The 24,681-nt window shown below is 41.3% G+C and overlaps 1 protein-coding gene across 1 annotated transcript; it reads left to right on the top strand.

Annotated features, from left to right (window-relative positions):
* The first annotated feature begins 2,848 nt into the window (after positions 1-2,848).
* LOC124133420 lies at positions 2,849-21,466 on the top strand. Its single transcript, XM_046497834.2, has 5 exons — positions 2,849-4,294; positions 17,389-18,610; positions 19,325-19,396; positions 19,886-19,951; positions 20,573-21,466. Exons 1-5 carry the CDS (start codon positions 3,095-3,097, stop codon positions 21,229-21,231), a joined length of 3,219 nt encoding a protein of 1,072 aa, XP_046353790.2. The 5' UTR covers positions 2,849-3,094; the 3' UTR covers positions 21,232-21,466.
* Positions 21,467-24,681: the final 3,215 nt, after the last annotated feature.

Below are 24,681 nucleotides of genomic sequence, written 5' to 3'. Positions count from 1 at the left end.
CTTATCAGATTAACGCTGTTAGCCGGGAGTCAGGCGTTACATGACTGCCCTGCGACAAACCGGTTGTTGAGGGATTGTCGCGTGTGTGATAACACTTCATTATACTCCGGTCGGGACAAATCGGGTTAAAGTATTTCGTAAAGTAGTGTATTATGCATCACTTATTGCTACAATTACCTGTGACAGCAATATGTTTATAATCTTGTAGCGCTAACAACCGGAGGTATGTTCGTTGAGCTCAGTCAAGTCAGTTTAAGTGTAGTGATTGAACGAGCAACATGCGTGAGTACTGCGTTTCTTGAGACACGATTGATCATGCATGCATAATGCCAGTTAGAAAGTGGTCAAATGTAACAAATGTCATATTTGAGATAACACTTTCTTAGTAAAGTACAGATTCTAGTACCTTTCTGAGTTGAGTCCCATCCAGGCTTATAACCCACACTAGTGTGTGGGACTCAACCCCCCAAAAAGTACTAGAATCTGTAATATGTGTTACATGATTGAAACAATGTAAGTTATTTGCGGATTATAAAACCAGCTGAAACAAATAACTTTGCTTATAAACATACACTGACAACTGACTGTCAGGCTCATGTTTAGGACTGAGAGGTTGGTGTCTCTCTTCAAATAAGCCCGTAACAAGCTTATGAGGCCAACACCAGCTGATATCAAAATCAATGGGTTTTTTAATGTTTGTAGAAAACATGGTCAAGGGTAACTGTTTTTGTAATATGTGAGATAATCAGTTATCTTAACAGTTTGATGAGGGGAATACAGAAGTATGGAAGCCGTCAACCAAGATGATAGTAAAGGTTTATACCGCTGTTTGATCAAACTGAAGTCCTTATTTAGTTTTGGAGGGAGGCTTATTTATGCACTGGTGGCCCAGTCGTCTAAGGCGCCGCGATTCGCTGAGCAGAGTTGCGTCCCTTGGGCACGCCAGACACCTATGATTGTGGGTTCGAATCCCGGTTAGCCCCGATTATGTTTCTAGGTTTGTCAGCACCATACCCGTGCTCGTTGGCTTCACTACAGTGGTAAACGTCTAATACCTGCATCACTTCGGGCTTTCCTAACACATTAAGCTGACACGCCGTGATATAACTGGAATACTGTTAAAAGCAGCGTTAAACCCAACTCACTCACTCACTCTGATCTATTCTGCATAGTCGTCCTTCCTTTCAATGTAAATCATTCTTTTCATAACCTTGCCCGTTCGTGTATATCATATTGAATCTTCATGGTTATTTTTCATACAAGCAAGTTAACGCTTCAACCAAACAGAACTGTACATGTATGTCCTAATACCATAATGCCATGCATTGTACCTCACATATTTCTTGTATATATATATATATATGATATATGCATGGTATACAAGAAATATGTATAGTACAATGCATGGCATATATTTGGCACGGTATATGTATGGTATAAGCACGTATGTGTATGTACACTATAAAGTAATTCCGACTGGTATATGCATAGCATTTGTATGGTTTACATGTGGTATAGGTTTAGTATGATTTAGTATATATGTATGATGGCACATGTATGATATAGGCATGCATGTATATGGCAAATGCATGGTATGTGTGTATGGTATATGCATGTATATAGGTGGTATATGCACTATGTACCAGTATACTGCCGGGCAAAGAAAGTAATCCCTCGCGTGTATCTCCAGGTGATGTGAGCTGATTGAGAGGGACAGGATATTCTATCGAGATTAGATTTTTTTATCTGAAGATATGAGCCTGATCTGTTTTAAGAAGTACACCTTGAAAAATGTCATTTTTGAGGCAGGCAACATCTTTTTTCACCAGTTTGAAGCATAATTATTTTTTTCAAGCATTATCGGGGACAATGTACGTTATGCCGATAAAATCACAGCTCCCCCTCCCCCCACCAATATGAAATGGTTGGTCCCTAAAGAGGCACTTTATTATTCGCCAGTTGAATTATGGACCATGATTTTCACTCTCCATGTGAACACCTGAGTACATAAACCGCTCAAAGCCAATTAAACTCAAACGTCCATTTCCGTCACACCCTGCTGGGTGTTTGATATGAACGTAAATGTCAAGATCACAACATGTTTTTGTTCGAAAGACAGGAAGGCGATATCGTAAATATGATTATGAGTTATTAGGGTTATAACAAGTGTAGCTCCAGGCGAAATGTTGAATATATGTTTGATTGATGATAAGAAAAAAGCAGTAAAAGTCGAGACAAACCAATGATCAAACCTTCTGAACAATTTGAACGTCACATTTACTCGATGACAGTGAAATCTGTCGCCAAGGAGAAAAGCAATGGAGCGAGTATATCACCCTGCAGCGATCCTTGCAGCGACGCAATTAACTGGGCCAGATGTACCATTACGCTGGGTTACTTACTGTGATTACGAACTCAATGAAGCATAGCCAAAGCAAAAGGCCCTGTTAGGGTGGCAAAATGGAAATGCAATTTCAATAATAATATACCCGTATGTGTAAAACACTAAGAGAGGGGCACGGGTTGATGATAATGTCTCATCCTTATAAACATTGTTATTTTGTGTTTATAGGATTTTTTTAAGTGAGTAAAAGTTAACCTCGCATCGGCTTTATTTCAGCCATGTAGCGACGAAGATACTTACTCGCGACAACATATATAATGGTAGTTTTATGAAACCTCATTAATTGAATAAATATGCATTTCAAAAGGCGAAACATTGTTATAATAAGCATATGATATAATTTTCATGTTGTATGACATGATCAGTGATATTCCTTAAATATTTTGATTGAATAAAACCCTTCATGGGCCCCCTTCATTTTTCATTTTGTTTTGATAGATGATTGGTGATCACGCTTGGTTGGCAACCATATCTCGGTCCCTGTCTCCCTCTGACACCATTACAGACACAAGCGAGCTGGAGATAAGTCCTGTATCGTCTCACCAGGATATAACTGTCAATATACCTGTCTGCTTGCACCTACCAGTGACTGCAGTGGCGACAAGGCCCTGGCATGATTGAAGATAGATGTGTGTGATATTGAACACAGACTGCCTTTAGAGATGAGACTTTTGTGAAGGAGGTCTATAGATGTCCTTTGTGTCTTCAGAGGAAGGACTACTATTTCAGAGAAAAAAACTATTTTTAACTGTGTTTGATGAGAAGATGGAGTGGTCAGGAGATGCTGATTTGAATTTGGGATCTAGTTCAGTACCGCGTGATGTTGGATCTGGTACAGTTCTGAGTGATGTGGGATGTGATCTAAACCAAAGTGACGGCGAAAAGAAAGCTTGTTCAGCAAGTCCAGGGGGAGATATGTCTTCCAGTGTTGATATTGGGGTGATTAACAAGAAAGATGAGTTCGACTCTTGTCCAAAAGAGGGTGAAGTTAGTTCTGGAGCATCTGTGAATGGAAACGGCGATGTTTCGAGGAATGAGGGGACTGACGTGGACGCCGTCAACTCAATATCAGAGCAGGCTTGTGAACAAAATGACGCGAGAGACAGTGTGGATGTTGACGCCACACCTGAGTTAACGGAAACCCCAAGTGAGACTACCAGCGGCACCGTGAAACAAGATGATCCAGATATTAATGGAAATTCAGCCACTGAACAAGACAATAACCTTTCTAACACCGCTACTCCAACGCCTCTCACTAAACAACATTCTAACGGCGTTAAGAAAGCCCCCATCAAGAGAACGGCCTCAATACCCACAAAACTGCCTCTTTCCCGCAATAGTTCCAGAACGTCAAGCGGTAGCTCTTCCCCAGCGAGCCCTGGTGCCAAACCTATGTCCAAGAATATCCAAGGGAAACAAGAATCTTCAGTAAATGGGAATAAATCAGCCGACGTTTTATTAACGTCAGACAAAGGTCAAGGTCAAGCTTCACCAGAAACCAGCAAACGTGCTCTGAAAAGAAAACCGTCAAAGTCGAAACTGCCTATAAGCAGTGGCACGCCCACTAATGTACCAAACACGCCTCCGTGCACACCACAACCGCACTTACTTGGGAGACAAACGTCAAATGAGAAATCTCCGCCATCACCTGTAGATGTGAACCTAGTTCCTAGCCGAAAAAAGTCTACTTCCAAGCTTCCTATCACAGAGTCCCCCCAACCAGCCCCTCCCGTTACATCCACACCGGACCCAAAGGGAGGTCCAGCTTCACCCCCAGCAGCAGACATACCCCCCATCACTCCCCAGAAGGTTACCCCGGGACCGAAGAACGCCATGACCCCCAGAAGGATCATAGAGGAAAACGAGGCTTGGAAGGAACAGGTCAAACAGGTAGGAGTTGTTTAAAGTTACGTTCATATAGCGGGCAATGTATTAATCGACACTCACCAGAACCTGATCGATTTAAACATTGTTCTGTTTTCTCACTTTTTGCATATACTGCACTGTAAAAGAAACTGTGCACACGAGTTTATCATATGCAAAGTTTCCTTTGGTGCCTAGTGATTTGTATATCCTCGGCACAAAAAGAAACTGTGCACATGGTTGTATCACATGCACAGTTTCTTTTTCGCCTAGTGCCATATACACATTTGTACTCGTACCATGTATACTAGGCACTAAGATAAATGATACAATCATATGCACAGTTCTTTCTGTAAGTGGTATATTAATCAACATGGCTGACTCTGAAGTGTATAATCAGTTTTGACAATCACTTCGAAATTTGATGACATAGCTCCAAGAGGAATAGCTGGATTAACATTCTTCCGATTTTATTGCTTTGGGGATTATAGTAATGTCCTTATAATTCTGTATAGATGGTCCAAACAACTGCCGCCCGGAACACGGGTCGTGCGTGTTAACGTGGTCTGGATCATCAGGTTTCACTTTTAGCTCCTCAGCAAATTGGGTTGACAGTAAGCCTACAGCATTTAGCAGGATGGGCGACCAACTCCCATAGTAGTGCAACGGCATTGATGGATGTCCACACTATCGATAACTAGTTTGCTTATACCAGACTCAAACTGTTTTCCAGAACGCCACGACATATGAGAATTTATGTGACTGCTAGGTTAAACGTTTATACAACCGAGAGTGTATACAGTGACAGAGTCAGATGGGTATCGCAGGATTTAGCCTTTAAATTAGGAGATAAATGCTCCGTGTTTTAATGTGGAGCTAGCCTACCTCTATACCGCGATAAATTAGAGTTGGAACTGAAAGCGCATAGTAACTATATAAAAGTAGATATCAGTGTCTCCAAATCACAAAGATTGAGAAAAAGAACTTTTGTATGTAGCCGTCAAATTAGCTATTTCAGTCAGAGATGGCCATTGAGATTTGAAACCTCCAATTGACCAATCAGAATCCATTATTTTCCAAACCCACAGCATAGCAGACTGTAAAATATAAATGAAAGAGAAAACGTTCAGTTGCACTTATACCTAGCTCCTATAACTACGAGGAAGTGAATCGTAGAATTCTAGCTGTTCAGTGCACGGCTTTACGCATATTTGTGCACTGCTTTTCTTCAACGTGTTTCAGCACATCCCTGTTACATAGCTCCACTAATGGCACATACGCTCGACAGCTAAACATCAACCAGTTAATGTACGACCAACTGTGCATACCACAAATATATTAGATAACTGTATGAGATAATACACATGTACAAATGGCAGGGTGCTGATTACTGGTGAAGACCCCTGACCCTGGTAGAGTTTGGCCCTCTCCATCACATCATCATGACACATGTGTCTACTTATAGTAATCACGGGCTTATCAGAAGTATTTGTGTACATTTTCAATAACAGCACCAGGTGTGATAGGGATCTATAATTTAGCATAGGCTGGCACAACAATACACACGTCTGAAACTCATGGAGAAAAATGACCAGTCGGTTTGAAAGGGAAATATGAATTGAATTATTTTTACTAATTCTTTAAAATGTCTTTTATTCATGACGTCACTAATTTCTTTTGAAAAAAATAAAAGTTATATTTAAAAAAAACATAGGCCCACCCGATTCTTTCATAATACTGTCATACAGATACTTTTATGATACTTTGTGTATATATATATAACTATATATTACTGTATATAACTATATATAACTGTATATATATATATATATATTTATATACAGTAAACAACGGTTATAACGAACTCAAAGGGACTACTAATTTTAGTTCGTTATAACCGTAGTTCGTTATAAGCATATATACAGCATAACTGCAGCAAAAAGTCGGGACCAAAAAGTAAGTTCGTTATATCCGTCAGTTCGTTATAAGTGTGTTCGTTTTAACCGTAGTCTACTGTATAGATATATATATATATATACATTTACAATGCTACTTATGCCCCGTCCTTATCCTTAGTATAGTTAAAGAAGTAATGGCGTAACACGGTCACAGACTGTCGATAAGGGATCGAACATAAGTCTTATAAGTCGGACATATGCAGAGCCTTCATTTACATAGACACTGGTAGGCGTCGACCAAGGTGAGGTGAAATTGGGTTTAACGTCGCGTCCAAGATTATTGCACTTATATAGCGACGTGCATGTGCGTGTGTGTGTGTGGCTGCTTGTACTAGTCCGGACTGATGCCGATTTATAGTGCTAGCCGACTGAGATACCATGCCGCAGTTTAACATGAATACCCCACTCAGACACAGTATACTGAATCCGAGCCGACCAGTCCTTGTTTTAGCCCCTTAATGCCGAGCGCCAGACAGGGTAACGACAAGTACCATCTTTTAACGTCTTTTGGTATGACGCGGCCGGGGGCGTCGACCAAGAGTGTAAGTTATGGAATTCTGTTTGCACATTGTAAAATTTTATATATATATATAAAATGTAGCTGTATGACAATACTATAGTCAATCAGTCATGCATGACACATTAACTATAGTAACATGAAAGCATCGGGAGGTCCTTTACTATTTTTTAATATCATACGTATATGCTTACCAGCACTTATAGAGGTCCCTACTTCAAAAGCAATAATTATGCGGCTATATAAGTACAATTAGGCTTAGTTCATCTTGCTTCTTCTTAGTTCCTTTTCCTCTTATATATAGTACCTTTTTACCTAACTAAATCTGGCTGGATATAATTTTGCATGATAATGACTCCTTCATATTTGATTATTACCGAGTCTTTGTACATTATCTTTCCATTAACGTCTTTTACGACTGGATATATTTTTAATTACTATAAAAGATGTTATGTTGGTACATTAGTGTTGCTTTCGTTCATTCATGTTCAACAAACACGTAACATCATGAAGCTGCTACTAACGCGATTGTTACAACCCTCTATATGTAATCCTCGAATATTACAACATAATTATTATAGATCGTGACTGCTATTTATAATTATACACGTCGAGGCCATATTACATAACCCAATGGCATCACAGTCGCGTATTCCGCCCGGAGTGCTGTACCGGAACACCCCCTGGCGGTAGGTTATCTCCCCTAGGTGAAGACCATGTTTGAGACCTCATGGTATCAATGCGTTATCTGGGGCAAATCTAGCAATTGCGCGGGGACATCTTTCCGCATGTCAAGTAGCAGGATCGGATGTACTGGTTGACACAGAGGTTAGACGATGGTTTGAAATCAGCGACGGATGCATACGCCGTCATTTGCTTTGCATGGGTACGGGTGGACCAGTCGTCTAAGGTAATACGCTGTGTAGAGGTGCGTTCTTCGAGCGTACCAGGAACATATAATAGCGGGTTCGAATCCCAAGCTCGGCCTGATTGTGTTTCTGGTTATGACACCATAGCCGTGCTCTTGGATTTCACCAAAAAGGACACATGGAGCTGACACACTGTGATATAACTGAACTACTTCCACTTAATCTGACACACTGTGATGTAACTGAATTAGTTCCACATTAAGCTGACACACTGTGATATAACTGAATTACTCCCACATGAAGCTGACACACTGTGATATAACTGAAATACTTCCACTTAATCTGACACACTGTGATATAACTGAATTACTTCCACATGAAGCTGACACACTGTGATATAACTGAACTACTTCCACATGAAGCTGACACACTGTGATATAACTGAATTACTTCCACATTAAGCTGACACACTGTGATATAACCGAATTACTTCCACATGAAGCTGACACACTGTGATATAACCGAATTACTTCCACATGAAGCTGACACACTGTGATATAACTGAATTACTTCCACATGAAGCTGACACACTGTGATATAACCGAATTACTTCCACATGAAGCTGACACACTGTGATATAACTGAATTACTTCCACATGAAGCTGACACACCGTGATATAACTGAACTACTTCCACATTAAGCTGACACACCGTGATATAACTGAACTACTTCCACATTAAGCTGACACACTGTGATATAACTGAACTACTTCCACATTAAGCTGACACACTGTGATATAACTGAACTACTTCCACATTAAGCTGACACACAGTGATATAACTGAACTACTTCCACACGAAGCTGACACACAGTGATATAACTGACATATTTCCACACGAAGCTGACACACTGTGATATAACTGAACTACTTCCACATGAAGCTGACACACCGTGACATAACTGAACTACTTCCACATTAAGCTGACACATTGTGATATATCTGAAATTCTGCCACATGAAGCTGACACACCGTGACATAACTGAACTACTATCATAGTTGTGTTTGCCCTCAAATTACCAGTATAACGGCAACTGTTTTCAGCCTGGTAACGCTTTGATAACGTTTGTGGGTTTTTTAAGTAACATCAAAGTTTTTGGTGGATGCTTTCTATTGTGCGGTAAATTAAGACACTGAAAGAAATCCTTTCCATTATCAATTAAAAATAATATTAAAAAATCTAAATATTTCTTTCAATGTTCTAGGTATGTTGCATAAAACCTTTGAAAATGATACATCTATTTTACATAGTTTTGGGAGCAATGTTTCATGTTATAATGTGTTTGTTACAATATATTTGTTTAGTTGTTAAAGGTAACATTATCTAAATTGATAACAATGTAATGGAGACTGCCTCAGGTCTACATAGATAGGTACGAAGCAATGCGCGTTGGTCTGAAGTCCATCTTTAAGAACCTTGCATAAGCAAGCGGCATTTTACCAGATCACCACAGGCCTATTTATTGACAGTGTCGTCATTTGGTAATGACGTTTGTTAAAGTTGAGTATTAATGATATTAGGTTGTCAGCGCAATATTCCGGATGTTAAACGTGAACGAAATCACATTCATCATCTGAAGGTAAACATAAATACATCTCGTCCGCAAGCTGACACCCATGGCTATATCTATTTGGTATAAATCTTTATCGTCTGGTGTAATTGACGGCGGAATGACATAACGCTGTGTGGAGGTCTCCAGTGGCGATCCCCACTGACTTCAGGGCTGCGTGCAATTTGATGGAAGTATTAAGATATATTGCCCTGACTGAATCATATACATGTGTTTGAGAGCACATCATGCAGACCGTATCCCGTGAGAAAGGGGTGAGCCATCCCATTTGGGAAAAATGTCGATTGATACGGAAGTTTCTTTTGGGGTTAAATTTCGATGACTCCAAACATAAGACTTATCATGTGTCACAAAAGAAGCCTATGATTGTGGGTTCGAATCCCGCTTCCCTCCGATTATGTTTCTAGGTTTGTCAGCACCAGATCCTCGCTCGTTTCACCAACGTGATAAACGTCTGAGACATGCGTCACTTCGGGCTTTTCTCCCACATTAAGCGGGCACGCCGTGATAAAACGGGAGTACTGTTCAAAGCGACGTAAAATCGATCTATCCTAGCCATTAACTCACTCACTCATAAAAGAAGGACATAACTATAATAAACATAATTGACTTTACAATTTCGTTGAGGTTCTGAAGTCAACACTGCGTTTGTCGGTAACCCTAAAAGTTAACCCACCTTAATGTATATTTTCTTTCTGACAGTAAGCGTTAGGTGTTTGTCACTCTACCAATTGTCACGCTGTAGCGTTGATCAAACGTTTTCACGTAAACGGTGACGAGTAGGACAGCGCGGGTTGGTGAGTTTATGATGGGTGTTTCGAACTCTTTCATGTAATTTCAACATTTTCTAGCTGTACGTACTCGTATGAAATAGCTGGGGATCAGATGGACAATATGGCGTGAGCGTGAATACCATCTTGGAGTCTCGTGACCTGGGAAGACCCAATCGTCAGCTGACCCGTGGACTATCGTAATGGCCTTTTTTGCGTGTCCACACATCGAAAAATTGTAGTATTGCCAACCTGGGTGAAGAGATCGTAACCTTGCCATATATATATGACGCCTCACTGTGTCATCCATTGTTAGTGGTGAGGAACTGGAAGCGCTCTAAAGGTTGGTCGTTGATAGTTACAGTCATGTGACCGAGCGAGTGAGAAGATATGACCACAACCGAAATACTCGAATTGCAGGACAAGTGTGTTTGTCTTCCCCGATACTTCATGTTAATTCTGTCCCTGTCACTCTCTCTCTCTTGGCAAAACTATCCCATGCTGAGGGGAAGATTTAAAGACGCCAAACAACACCCCACAGGCGCACTTGGCTCTTGTGAGTTGACGTCCCAGCAAGTTTGTTTCAAATCATTCCAAGATCTTGTTTGTCAATATTGTTTACATAAAACGTCAACGCCAACGAGTCGCCATTATCCGCCGGATCAGATTCCACTAGGCTGAAAAGGCAAAATAGCGGTGAAAAGTGTATGAATTGATCACCGAATGTCAATGATGAAACCGGGTATCGGCTAAACGTGTATACATAATACTGACCTACCGGTATCATCCATCACTCGCACAATCTACGTCAATGTCAAACATGGCCCAGTTACAGCCAATGTCAAACATGGCCCAGTTACAGTCTATGTCAAACATGGCCCAGTTACAGTCAATGTCAAACATGACCTAGTAACAGTCAATGTCAAACATGCCCCAATTACAGTCAATGTCAAACATGGCCCAGTTACAGTCAATATCAAACATGCCAACGTTACAGTCAATGTCAAACACGACCCAGTTAAGTCAATGTGAAACTTGGCCCAGTTATAGTCAATGTCAAACTTGGCCCAGTTACAATCAATGTCAACCACGACCCAGTTACAGTCCATGTGAAACTTGGCCCAGTTGCACTCAATGTCAAACATCACCCAGTTACAGTCAATGTCAAACATGCCCCAGTTACAGTCAATGTCAACGTCCAGACCCAGACTGACAATGGAACCAAACCGTCGTGCATAGTCCCCCTTTAACTGAATCCAGTATTTGGATCGTAATAAATCTTTTTGTAAGCCGTGAGTAAGTAAGATGAAATTGAAAGTCACATTGGCAGTAGTTCAGTAATATCGTAGCTAGAATAAATTAGACAATAAATTAATATAATAACATAAGAAGATAAAAGATTAATATATAATAGCATATTAAATGTGTCAACGAAGGACAGTAAAACAACTAGCGGAGTAAGTACATACTCCGAAACATTGTGTTCCTCATAATAAAGAAGTTGACATCCATAAATTCTCTTCCGTATGTGAATCACTTCTAAATACCTTTCAAAAACTATTGCATATCACAGTTTTGTTTAAAAACTTACATTACAGCATTAACAGTTACGGCTTCTTTGCCATTACGATAAGACCGCCTCCGTGGTCTAATGGTAGAGCGTCCGCCCGGAGAGCGGAAGGTCCGGGGTACGATCCCCAGCCGCGTCATACCAAAAGACGTTAAAAGATGGTACTTGTTGTTACCCTGTCTGGCGCTCGGCATTAAGGGGCTAAAACAAGGACTGGTCGGCTCGGAGTCAGTATACTGTGTCTGAGTGGGGTATTCATGTTAAACTGCGGCATGGTATCTCAGTGTGCTAGCACTATAAATCGGCATCAGTCCGGACTAGTACAAGCAGCCTCACACACACACATACACGTGCATGCACGTCGCTATATAAGTGCAATAATCTTGGACGCGATGTTAAACTGAGGTATAAGGGACACTGGGGACACTTACGGTACATTAGCTACCTGCATGAAACCCTAGCAGGATTTACACAATCCCTTTCGCTGCTTGCGATTGTCAGCAGATGTAATGAGTGATATGGACTTGACGATGAGAAACATCAATTACTCAATTGTACACTCCATGAGAAAAGTGGGAAGAAGACTCTAATAACGCACACCTTTAGATATTACCCAAGAAAAATATACTTCGGGAGGAAGATGATATATGAGTGCTGGCTTAATGCTCATGTTCGTCTTCCGCAACGTCCGCATGTCGGATCAAGGCCTATTTGTAACATGGGTCACTTGACCTTGAAAATAATAAGCATCTTGTGCATGCACACACACACACAAACACACACACACACACACACACACACACACACACATAGCGGGATATAAAATCCTGGATTACAGGAATATGTTCATATCATGCCGAGATATAGTTTCTGCCACAGTTGCTGATGTGTGTTATAGCGAGGTAAAGTGGTATAAGACTGACGTTATGTCGAGGCGCTGCTTGGAGCTGGTACAAATAACACAGGTAACATTTATAGGAAGGTATCATGTACATCCCGCTGGGTTAATCATGTTACAGGAATGTTGACAATGCGAATATATTCAATAATAAGAATAATTTCTAAATCAGACAGTAGAATGAGAGTGTTACATTGAGGTACCACTAAAGTCACGAGACACAAATGACATCAGACCTCAGAAATGAAGTTGAAGAAGTTGACAGTTTTGTCAGACGGCCATGCAGCACAAACGCAGGCTAATATTTACTCGCGATCTTACGTCACGTGACTGCATCACAAGATTACTCAACCACCTTTTTAATGTCAATTTCGCTAGAGTTTAGTCTGTACCATGTCGCGAAACTTTCCTGGATATTATGTATATTTATTTTTGCTATTTCATAATCTGTCATGATTCGGCTTGTCAATACAGCTATTTATAACTCCCTTCCCCAAGTCTTGTGTAGGTGTCAAACATGTTTGTTAGCAGATGCTCGCGCAGTACACATGCAAGTCTCAAGTGTCCATGGCGTAATTGAATTGACAACCTCACGATAAGATGTCCCATCCACCACGAGATATGTCCCTATCTGTCGTGGTATGTGACACCTGGCGACGTCTTTGACCCTCATTGTTGATTAGAACAAAGGACAAATATTTATTTTTCAAATCATCGCCCCGAATCAGTTTGTTCTTGCATCGATTTGCATTCCGGGCCATCTTACCTTTCAAGGCTCCGCACAGGGTTGTAGTTGTGTGGAGTTTGGAGCAGACGACGAGCATCAACAGTCAATACCGGCAGTGTGTATTGAAGCACGCTCGCTCTACTGTTTGCAAACTGTTTCGACAAGTACAGATTCCTGGATTACAGAATCATGTTTGTGTCATACCTGGAGATTATTTCCCCAATATTTACTGATGTGTGTTATATCGAGGTGTAGTGGTATATGATTGACGTTATGTCGAGGAGTGGCGCTGTATGGAACTGGTACAAATACCGCAGATAGCATTTATAGGTAGGTAGCATGTGCGCATTGCCCCTTCGGTTAATCCCAGTGTATGTAGTATACGTTATAAACATATGGCGTAGATTAATCTAGGATATTCCTTAATGAAGCGCGTAAGTGTAATAGAGAAATAGTTCATCGTTTCGTCATTGAATCTACACTATATAATAATTGTGGTTTGAGCCATATGTCTGAGAAGAATATTTATCGAGTGGTATGCGTTGATTTGTTTTGCTGTAATCGATAATGAGCAAGGCAGCATTGGCCAGTCGGTATCTGACTGTCAGATGTCGCGTGACAGCTTGCAAACCAGAAATGCCACATGACATAAAGGGAATCTTTGATTGACAGAGTATATAATTCACAAGCAATATGTACATCGTGTGTATCACAGAACGGCTTTACACATCACGATCTTCAATCAACAACGTGCATCCTATATCTGTGTTTGATTACCCTCGGTATGGGCTTTTGGTAATTGAAATATGGCCCAGAACTATGATAATATGGATTAATTTTCATTCAGATATCACAGCGTTGTATATTCACCAACGTAACATGCTGTTCGTTAAGTACACTAGGTATGGACTAGGGCTGATATAGTAGGGCCCTGGTCGATGGTGACAAATGCGGAACCCAATCTGAAATCGATATCCTCGGTATGGGCCAGTGAATGATATTGAAGCGCCCTGATCGAATATAAGCATCCCAGACTACGATGACATTATAGAGATAAGCCTCTTTCCTGCTAATTCAGCGATTCTATCTCAACGGTCATACTCCATTCTCTGTATATGGCATGTGTCATCTCTGATATGTGATCTTGCTGGTAAATACTATATGTATCGCCATGACAATGAAGACGACGACATTATGTTATCGGGATCATTAAATTTTTTTTTAATAAAGGACAGTTTTCATCGACAGAAAATCCATACTTCGATCTGGTCGCAGTTCGAGACAGGCGGAGTACCTATATTAAATCTTAGCTGTAATAAAAACAGTCATGAGTGAGTGAGTGAGTGAATATGGTTTTACGCCGCTTTAAGCAATATTCCAGCAATATCACGGCGGGGGACACCAGAAATGGGCTCCACACTTTGTACCCATGTCGGGAATCGAACCCGGGTCCTCGGCGTGACGATCCATGCCGAAAGTGAACACAATCACCCTGGTAACCACCCATTCGATGCTAATGTTGGTGGACTTTTGTGACATGCGTGGGGTACTGCATCCCATTTTGACCGGGGATTGTGACCGAGATATGCAAAACTACTTGTGTACCTGCACACTTCTCAAATAGTTGCGTCCCTTGGATACGCCAGAATCCTATCCAGCGTATGTTTCAAGGTTTGTCAGCACCATACCCATTCTCGTAGGTTTCACCTAAGTGGTAAACGTCTGGGACCCGCATCACTTCGGTCTTTCCCCCCAGTTAAGCTTACACGCCATGCTATAACTGGAATACTGTTGAAAGCAGCTTTAAACCCAACACACTCACTCACTCTCAAATAATGTTTGCACGATAAATTCAACAATACAGGGATATTTGATCGATCAGTGAGTCGGGGTCGTGGGCGTCGGATGTCATAGTTGACATTCAATTAAGCAGTTTAGTGTTGAAAAATGACATAAACTATGATGAAAAATACACAATTGGAGCCGTGGTGTTTGTTCCCCGTTTGATTGCATGTGTATGCTGCTTTTGAGAACAACCCGTTGACCGTGACAGAATCATATTAGAAAAAAGTTAAACAAACTAAAGACAAAATATCTTTACAAATATTAACTAAATTTTCAAAAACAACAATCACACCGGTTCCAGCAGAAATGTATTTGAGAATGAGCATCTGCTCTGACGCTTAGAGAAAGCTTGTTCATATTTAAGATCTGTTTGAACAAGGAACGACCTGATTAGTTCGTTATTCGTTATCGGCAGCTGTTGTGTGGTGTTTAACCCACACAGAGTATTTCAGTTATGATAACATGTCATACAATGTCACGATGATATATTAAAATATGTATCTTAAGAAATATTGTAAACAATATTCTAAGACCTTCATTACATCCTTAAAGAACCGTCATATCCAGTGCATTATTTGAAAACATTATATCAGAATAACCCTTTCACTTAACCCTTTCTCGTCATGGACCTTATATCTTACTGTGCACAACTTTTCCTATAAAATTCTCTGCACTTGTACACAGCAGACGTAATTCAAAATTAACATACTTTTTGTATTGGCGTTAACAAAATCAGTAATGGTACTCTCGTGTCACTGGAACTTCTGGTCGATCACTTGATTGTCTGGTTTGTTTACATGCCGCCGTCGCATGGCAGGAGTACCGCTGTGTTGCGTCAGGCAATAAATACTTACTTATTATGCAAATTGTATAAATGGTGGGTGCTACCGGTAGGGCAGGACATGCTTACCCTTTTCGCGAAAACCTGGAGTCATCACTGATTTTCAGGGGTTCATTCATATAATTTACTACAATGTGTTAAGCCCATTTCTGGTGTCCTCCGCCGTGATATTGCTGGAATATTGCTAAAAGCGGCGTAAAACCATACTCACTCACTCACTCATATAAATTACACAGCTATTGGACCTTTACGACAATTGGAATCGGTTTCGGCAGAAAATCTAGGTGATTCTCTTGTATTGACCAGAAATGTCTAATAAAGCTGCATGTATAGGCGTGTGGGAAAGTGAAACCCGGTCAATCAGAACCTCGGTAACATACGGCCAATGGCCAATGAAGGAATCGCCATCGGGAAAGTTGATAACTCAACGATTTCACTGCGACCTGGTCCGCGGTTTTACAGAAGCAAATAACCCATGTCACTCCGATCCTGTTACTTAGTAATTAGCAAGTCTAGACAGACCGAGTGCAGAAGACGTGATATTTGAAAAAAACGTTTTTTCTTTGTCTCGATCACGAAGTTGTACATGTTATACATCCTGTTGTAATTTTTATTAATGTTTTTACCGCGTTACTAAAACGGCACCGAACTCGTGGTCCCAATATCAATGTCTTGATACAGTAATACGGCCGGCAATGTTACATGTATGACACATCCTATTAAGTTGTTGACGACCAGAATCGGATCACATTAAGGTGACGCACTGACAGAATATATAACACCGTGGCAGGTAATACCAGGTATATTGATGAATTAGTCTATATGCGGTAAAAGCATGAGAACATATAGGTAGCATATTAGCTGGGAACTGTTCTTCGTCTGGAGAATATTTTTGTATTTTTATACCTTCTTTGACACCGCAACTGTTCGGTGTGCTTTAAAATATGTCTCGTCAAGAATTGTTAAAACATAAAAGCAAATTGGTTGTGAGTAGCGATTATTTTATTGACATCAAATAACATGGCACGATTAATCTTACCATACTGGTTTATGTTGCCCATTTTCACGTATTTGTAATTAATATTTACAATATTCGCACCCGTATCAATATCGGAACATTGGAAGGTATACACTTATATCAGACCATATAGTCGATCAGGGTTGTAGCACCAAGTTGCATTATATTAAGCTAAAGATCGAAGTATAAGAGTGAACGAGATATCCTGTATGCCACAGAATGAAATGGTAGAAGGAAAATTTGTACCACATTGTTCCTGAGAACACTTCTTTAATTTGAATAGATGGAAATGGACTCGATGCTATAAAATGACATGCATGCACTAGTAAGTGTTCACATCACCATGTCCGTCATCATGGGCGCCACCAAAGTGGTAACCATATGAGAATTCATTATTTTTAGCCGTTCTCCTGCCCTCCCCTGACATGCCTCGGCGTTAAGCTGAACTCATTCTCTAAAGAAACTTTTTAATTCTTAGTTCCAGCTATTCAAGATGGCGATGTCGGAGACTGTGAACCTTGACCCCCGGACCCGTTTCCTCCGCTGTTTGTTCTGCACGCACCTCTTCACCATGAACGGCCGCGAGCCCCGGATGTTGGGCTGCTGCCTGAACGCAATCTGCTCTGCGTGCGCATCAAAGCTGTGCCTTGAGAGCTCCTCGCACCTCCGTTGCCCTGTATGCCGACAATCAGTTACTATGCCCCAAGCAAACGGAACCAACGAGTCCATTGACGTCATCGACGAGTCTGTTGTAGATGGAGGCACGGTGGATCTACCGGTTGAGCTGATACGGATCAAAACCATGGAGTACCAGCATATCCAGAAGGGCCTAAGCTTTCCGTGTTTGGTCTGCAAGAAGACGCAGTCCACGTGGTTCTGCGAGAACTGTGATGGATACATGTGTGACGTATGCCGTGACGAACATAAGGAGGAAACCAAGACGAAACGTCACAGCACCGTAGCAGTACCTAACATGAAAGCCAGACAACTCAAGGACTTTAAACAGCATTACTGCAAAGATCATAGTTTCTCTAAGGTTACTCTGTACTGTACGACATGCAAACAGGTCGTATGCAACATTTGTATCAGGGAAGGTCATGACAAGGACACACATAATGTTCTCACAATACAAGAGGCTTTTGGAACCAGGATCAAACAAACTGGGAAACTGTTGTCCAAAGCGCGAAAGAAGCACAGACATTTGACAGACTACGGCCAATGCTTGAAACTGAAATCGGACAGCAACGAGGTCTCTGAGACAACCGCCAAAGAGAGTATCAATGAAGTATTCGACCATCTCATGGATATCATGCAACACCGTCGCACAGAACTACTGGCTGAGGTGGATCGTGATTCGGCCACGCTTGCAACATCAGCGACGGTGGACACCGATTCGACCGACTGTCGCCTGTCCATGCTAAACACAGCGACCGACTATGCAAAGGAGTTTAAATCTAAGGCTGACAACGTTGAGTTCTTGCAGCTCTTCCCGATGGTGTCCAACTCCCTCAAGAACGTCCTTGACATTCCCAATGGCCAAGTGCATACCACACGACAGGGTGTTGTATTCTCTCCCTGGAATCTGCAGATGGTGGAGACGTTACTGAAGACGGCGGGACAGCTACGGGTCGTCACCTACAAGCCGACAGGACGCAAGGGACGAGAGGAAGTCCAAATGAAGCCATCACTGCACCCGGAAGGTAGGTGACCGTATATGCTCATGGGAAAAAGTAACTATGATAAGTAAGTTTTTGTTTATTTGTTTGTTTGTTGTTTAACGACGCACTCCAGCTATAATCGCCTTTTTTACGGCAAGAATGGGTTGCTGAAGACCTATTCTACCGTGGATCTTCACGGGTCTGATAAGTAAGGAATCAATGACAATAACGATATGATATGGACTATGTGGTCTTACATACCTGCCATTATTGTTGTGGTTTACGAAACAAACCAGTGAAAGGGGAAGTCACGCGTCAAGTTTCTATTGCCCTTTCAAATTGCTGTACTTATCTAATGGGATAAAAAATATTAATGCTATTTTCTCACTATTCGTGAAAAAAACATAAAACTCCAAGACAGAATTTGAATTTATTATCATTATTAGATATAATCTGACTTTCAAGTGCTTCTAATAAAACTTAAAATGCTCAAAATTACGAAAAGAAGAAATTGGATATAAAGACTAATATGTTATGAAGAGTTTTTGTATCAAATACAAGTAAATAGACTGGAAATAAGTTGCCCAAGGGACGCAACTCTGCACAGCGAATCGCGGCGCCTTAGACGACTGGGCCACCCGTGCCCCCTCAACTGGAGACATATACTGTTCGCACAAAGTGACTATGGTACGGAAACTCTGTGGCGTTATCCCACTTTTAACATACAATGCACATGGAACTAATGGACTGTTTCAGGTCATGACCTGGACGTAATCACCACTCTGGAGGAACAGGGCAAGGATCTCAAGACAGTCAGGGACATTGTCTGTGAGTAGAAAACGCGTCTGACATCGGAAAGCCGTGCTCCGATCGATTCAAGCCTGAAATAGTTTCTGCACATAGAAGGCCAGCTAACTCAATGACTCTCAAGTTTCTGACGCAATGCATTATACGATTATCTGTATGGATGATGTACGCCTGGTGTATGGCAAAACGGCATACATTAGCTTGCCCATATGCATTAGGCGCATTGTGTAAATTACTAGATAAGTGTTTGTCGATTACGAAAACGATACGATTGGTGAAAAGTCAAGACACGTTGCCCTTCCTAAAATGTACATATTTTATCAATTTGGAAAGGTATTCTCATGTCTGGAGAATTTGTGGTTTGCATTACATTTGCATTTTTTGGTGATTAACTTCATAGAAATCCGTTCTCAGTTCCAAAGTACACAACACTCAGCCTGGCATTAAGGGAAACATTTCTGCTCGTGGCATTCCCCGCGTCATTCCTTGAATAATGCATATCTGTTTCAGGTTGTCATGACGACCGGGTCATCATGATTCCGGCCAATGAGGACAGAGGAACAATCCGCATTAGCTGTAAGTAATAATTTAGATATTTCTTTGACGTTTACTGTTTCAAATGTGAGATCTTTTAAGGTATGCTTCAAATAAATGTCAAGAGAGTTAATCGGATACAAAACCACAAAATCGGAGTATTTGTGATTTTATGTATGATTTAATAAAAAGTGAGTGAGTTGGATTTAACGCCGCTTTGAACAGTATTCCAGTTATATCACGGCGTGTCAGCTTAATGTGGGAGGAAAGCCCGAAATGATGCAGGTCTCAGACGCTTAGCACTGCAGTGAAACTCACGAGCACGGGTATGGTACTGACAAACATAGAAACATAATCGGGGCGAACCGGGATTCGAACTCACAATCATATTTCTGGCGTGCACAAGGGATGCAACTCTGCTTAGCGAATTGCGGTGCTTGAGACAACTGGGCCATCCGTGCCCCCATTTAATATAGAAGTTGTATAGACGAATCCTGCATATGGACGCACATTACCTAGATTAATCTCATGTAATCGTGGTGCGTGCACTGGGGGCACAGTCATCGTTAATCACAATCTAGAGTTAGGTCCCTTAGTTGCGCCAGAGAGGTAAAAGTCAATTATCAAAATCAATCAAAATCAATCACTCAACATTTTTTTTAGGTCCAAGACTGTCATTCGATCTCCAGACTATTCACCCAGATAGGACCGTGACACCAGAGGGCGTTATGGTCAACTACGCTCCTGAGCGCCCCCTACCGAACACCGGATGTCGTCTGCGCGCTTATCCCGGATCAATGGCGGACACGGCTCTGGACGGGACTGGATTCATGCTATGGGTTGTGAAAACCAAGGTTCACATAAAACAGCGTGTTCCTGATAACAAGATGTTATTTGAGGCAGCTTTGACTGGTACGCCCGTAGATGCTCCTCTCAGTCAAAGAATTGATTCCAGTCTCGTTCTGGCTGGATGCGACCTTCACCATGAGCTATGCATCAAAATCAAATATTGCTGTAAAAATCTGGCGCATTTTAGTGGCTGCAAGAACGCCGCTGGGATTAACGCAGACTTCCAGTTTGGCATGCTTCTTGATTTTGATCGTCGCCGTCTTCACGTTCTTGATCTGATCTCGAACACGGTTGTGAGTAAAGCTGAGAGGATCAGTATTCACAAACCTCTGTGGTCGATATTCTGCGTCGGGAGATTCACGTACGCCGACGTCAAATTAGAGGTGACCTCTGCAGACAAGGTCAAGGTCACACCAGAGCTCTTTCAATTGTTGACGAAGGTTGTTGATCAAGAGAGAGCAACGAAGAAATAGGATTAGGATAGACAATCCAGAGTGCAACCTCATTTACTCGAAGTCCATGGGATTATGAAATGTATTTCTAGTTATCCGTAGTTTGATACAAGCGAAGTGTCGGAGAGATAAATGTTTATGTTAAATCAGCACTACTTCACCCATAGGCTGTCGAAAACAAGTAATTTACAAAAAAACAACATCAGGAAGAATACTTATGTACTGTATACAACCTTTGTCACACATGAGACATAAATCAACAGCAACTACACTATATATCATCAGCTCCAATAACCAAAGCTGTGCCATCCCACCAGAGCACATGGGCTTACAGTACACATGTCTCATTGTCGTAATAATAGCATAGCCGGATTCAGTGATATAGATACGGTTTTGCCTGGGCGAGTAGGCTACAGTAAACTCCCTCTATCTCGAATCTGAAGGACCAAACCTTCAGGTTCGAGATATGGTGTAATTTGAGATACAAACATGTAACCAACATATCTGTTTCAAATATTTCCTCTCGCCGTTCTCTCCCACCACGTTTTTACGGCACACAAAGGCTAACCACCATTTCACATCTCAGGTGATGGTGTAAATGTATCAAAAGGTCGACTGTGCATTGACATTAGTTCGAGAATACGAGGTTCCACTGCACTGACGAGCTTGAATACGTCTACCCTTGATTCCTTAACGGCCTGTTTCTTCCCAGGGATGGACCATTTCCCGTTACGGGGAGGAGGGCAGTGATACCTCCACCCCCAAATAACAAATGGTCGGTCCTTAAATGTCGAATATTCGAGAGACGAAATATTAACGTTACCTTGAGTGATGGGTGGCATGACTTCGCACGCATAGCAATGAATGATTATGCACTCTGTTCATCACCAATTAAGGACATCAAATCTTGTCTGATCAGTGCGCCAAAATAAGTGTGAGTGAGTGAGTATGATTTTACGCCGCTTTTAGCACTATTCCAGCAATATCACGGCAGTGGACATCAGAAACCGGCTTCACACATTGTTCCCATGTCGGGAATCGAGCGCGACGAGCGAACGCTTTAACCACTAGGCTATCCGACAGCCCCGTTAAAACAAGAGCACAGGTCTGATGAATAATATCCTTAAAATTTAGTGATGAAATATTCTATTTTATGGAGAGAAAACAATCATATTTTCGCTTGAGATATATACCAGTTAACTTGTGTTAACTGTCAGAGGGTATTTTCAGACTATGTCAGGAATATATGTTTTACAACATGGCGATTGGCTAAGTAACTCTAAGTAACTGCAGCGGTAGAGAGCCTAAAGATCTGATTTTAACGCGAGTACGAACGACATGGCTGCCCAACAGCAAATAACTTTAGAAATGCGGAACCGGAACCGAATTTAGCATGAAATCACATCAAGGGCATGGGCAATTTGTATTCGGTGATGCAAAACAGGCTTTCTTTAAGTGGCCTATCATAATATTTATTGAATTATTTATTGGATTGAGGCTGTCTCTCTTTACACAAATGTTTATAAATGATGTCTTTCGCAATTTCAATTGCTATTTTAGAGTGCGCACGTATCGAGATATTTATTGTGATGGGTACAGCGCAACACCAGATTTTTTGTATATATTTTGTTTTATTTGATCTAAACCAATGACTACAAACGCAGTTGTGTAGAATACTTGCATTGTTGATATGTTTCTGAGTGAGAATATATACACTGTTGCCTTATGGTGTACACACAAGATGTACTCTGGCCTTATAGCGAACACACCATGATTGCATGATACCGACAACACAGGGTACCTTAAAAATAAAATAATGAAAGTGAATTCAAATTCATGTTCATTTTGAGTGTGGCGATTTAGATTTCTTTGTTTTTACCTCCGGGATGGTGGCGCTCGCTAAAGAAAAGGGTTCCTGGGTGAAGCAGTATAGGAGTGAGTGAGTGAGTTTGGTTTAACGCCGCTTTTAGCAATATTCCAGCAATATCAAGGCGGGGGACACCCGAAATGGTCTTCACACATTGTAGCCATGTCGGGAATCGAACCCGGCCTCCGGCGTGACGTGCGAACCTTTAACCACTAGGCTACCCGACCGCCCGAAGCAGTATAGGGCATATGTATGCATTCGTGTCCGCTTCCCAGCACACTAACCCTACAAGGTGTAACACATTGCCTGCACGCAGAGATGTGGATCAGCGCTGACATTTGAGGGAACAGTTTATTTATATCAGATATCGGAAAATGCACAGCCTTATAGTACGGACAATCAGGGCCCTTTCTACATCTGTGTGTGCGCTCAGGTTTCCAAACCTTGTCCTCATGCTTGATTTGACCGGTTGATTTGAAAGAAGACCTATGCATTTAAACGCATTGTTTATTTCACAATCAGTGTAGTGAACGTTCATTAGATGTGGGCATAAAGTGATCGCGTTGTTATTCCCGACCCCTCCCCCACAACACCCCACCGCAAACACCACTCACCCAAATAGGGATGTTGTAAACAAATTACACGACTAGTCCTAATCATGCATCTTCGACAAATCATCATTTATCTCTCGCTCAGTGGGATAACATTTGAAACAGAAGAACGCAGTTGTGAACCAACTGTTTGACTAGTAGTGTTGTGAACTGAATTTTTAACTGGTAGTATTGCGAAGTAACTACCTGTCTCGGGTGTTGCGAACTGGTTCTTTAATCTGCAAGCACTGATGGGTTAATGAAGACCGCATTGTTTAGGTTGACCATGTTCTCAATGTTGCAATACGACGCTTCGTTATATTTTGATGAGTAAATGAAAAGGAATTTGCTATTAACACATAATCATATTATATGGCGCTTCAGCGCTTATTATGTCAAGTTTCATGTTTAATGGGCCGGTGGCCCCTTTACCGTAATAAACACACTCTCTCACTGGGATAGCAACGTCGTACCACATAGGACACAGATGTCTTTATGTTGATAGATGCATCACCATATAGCCTGTGTTATGCCGGGTCCGACTACTGTCAAAAGTTCACTGATATTAATACACGCATCATATCCGTGAAAATGAGTACATGCAGTCATACATTTGTTCACATGCTTTTCCTGATAACTTGTCACGAGGTGAATACAATTATATAACATATACTACTCATAAAAGGTGAAGACGCCAGGATTCATTTATATGACTATAGTTAATTTGTTCGGCATGGCATTACCGGAATAATGTGAAAGAATCGGGTGTTCCAGATTAATATTGTGCCTGTGCTCCTGCATGTAGTGTGTTGGCCATGTCAATATTAAATTATGGGGTATATACTCCATCAGTAAATTATACATTTTGATGTAACATGTGAGACAGTGTCATGGTGAGAGAAATAAAATATATATTTTCTGAACAATGTGTCATATATTTCTTCATTTACAGCGCTGTAAACACTTGTTGCAAAGTTGCATCTGATCAACAAGCAGCAAACAGTGGGTACCCGG

The sequence above is a fragment of the Haliotis rufescens genome, unplaced genomic scaffold (genome assembly GCF_023055435.1).
Source record: "Haliotis rufescens isolate VD_foot unplaced genomic scaffold, xgHalRufe1.0.p SCAF_21, whole genome shotgun sequence".
Classification (NCBI taxonomy): Eukaryota; Metazoa; Mollusca; class Gastropoda; order Lepetellida; family Haliotidae; genus Haliotis; species Haliotis rufescens.
The sequence above is the reverse complement of the archived record's forward strand: the minus strand, read 5'-3'. Positions and strand labels throughout refer to the sequence as shown.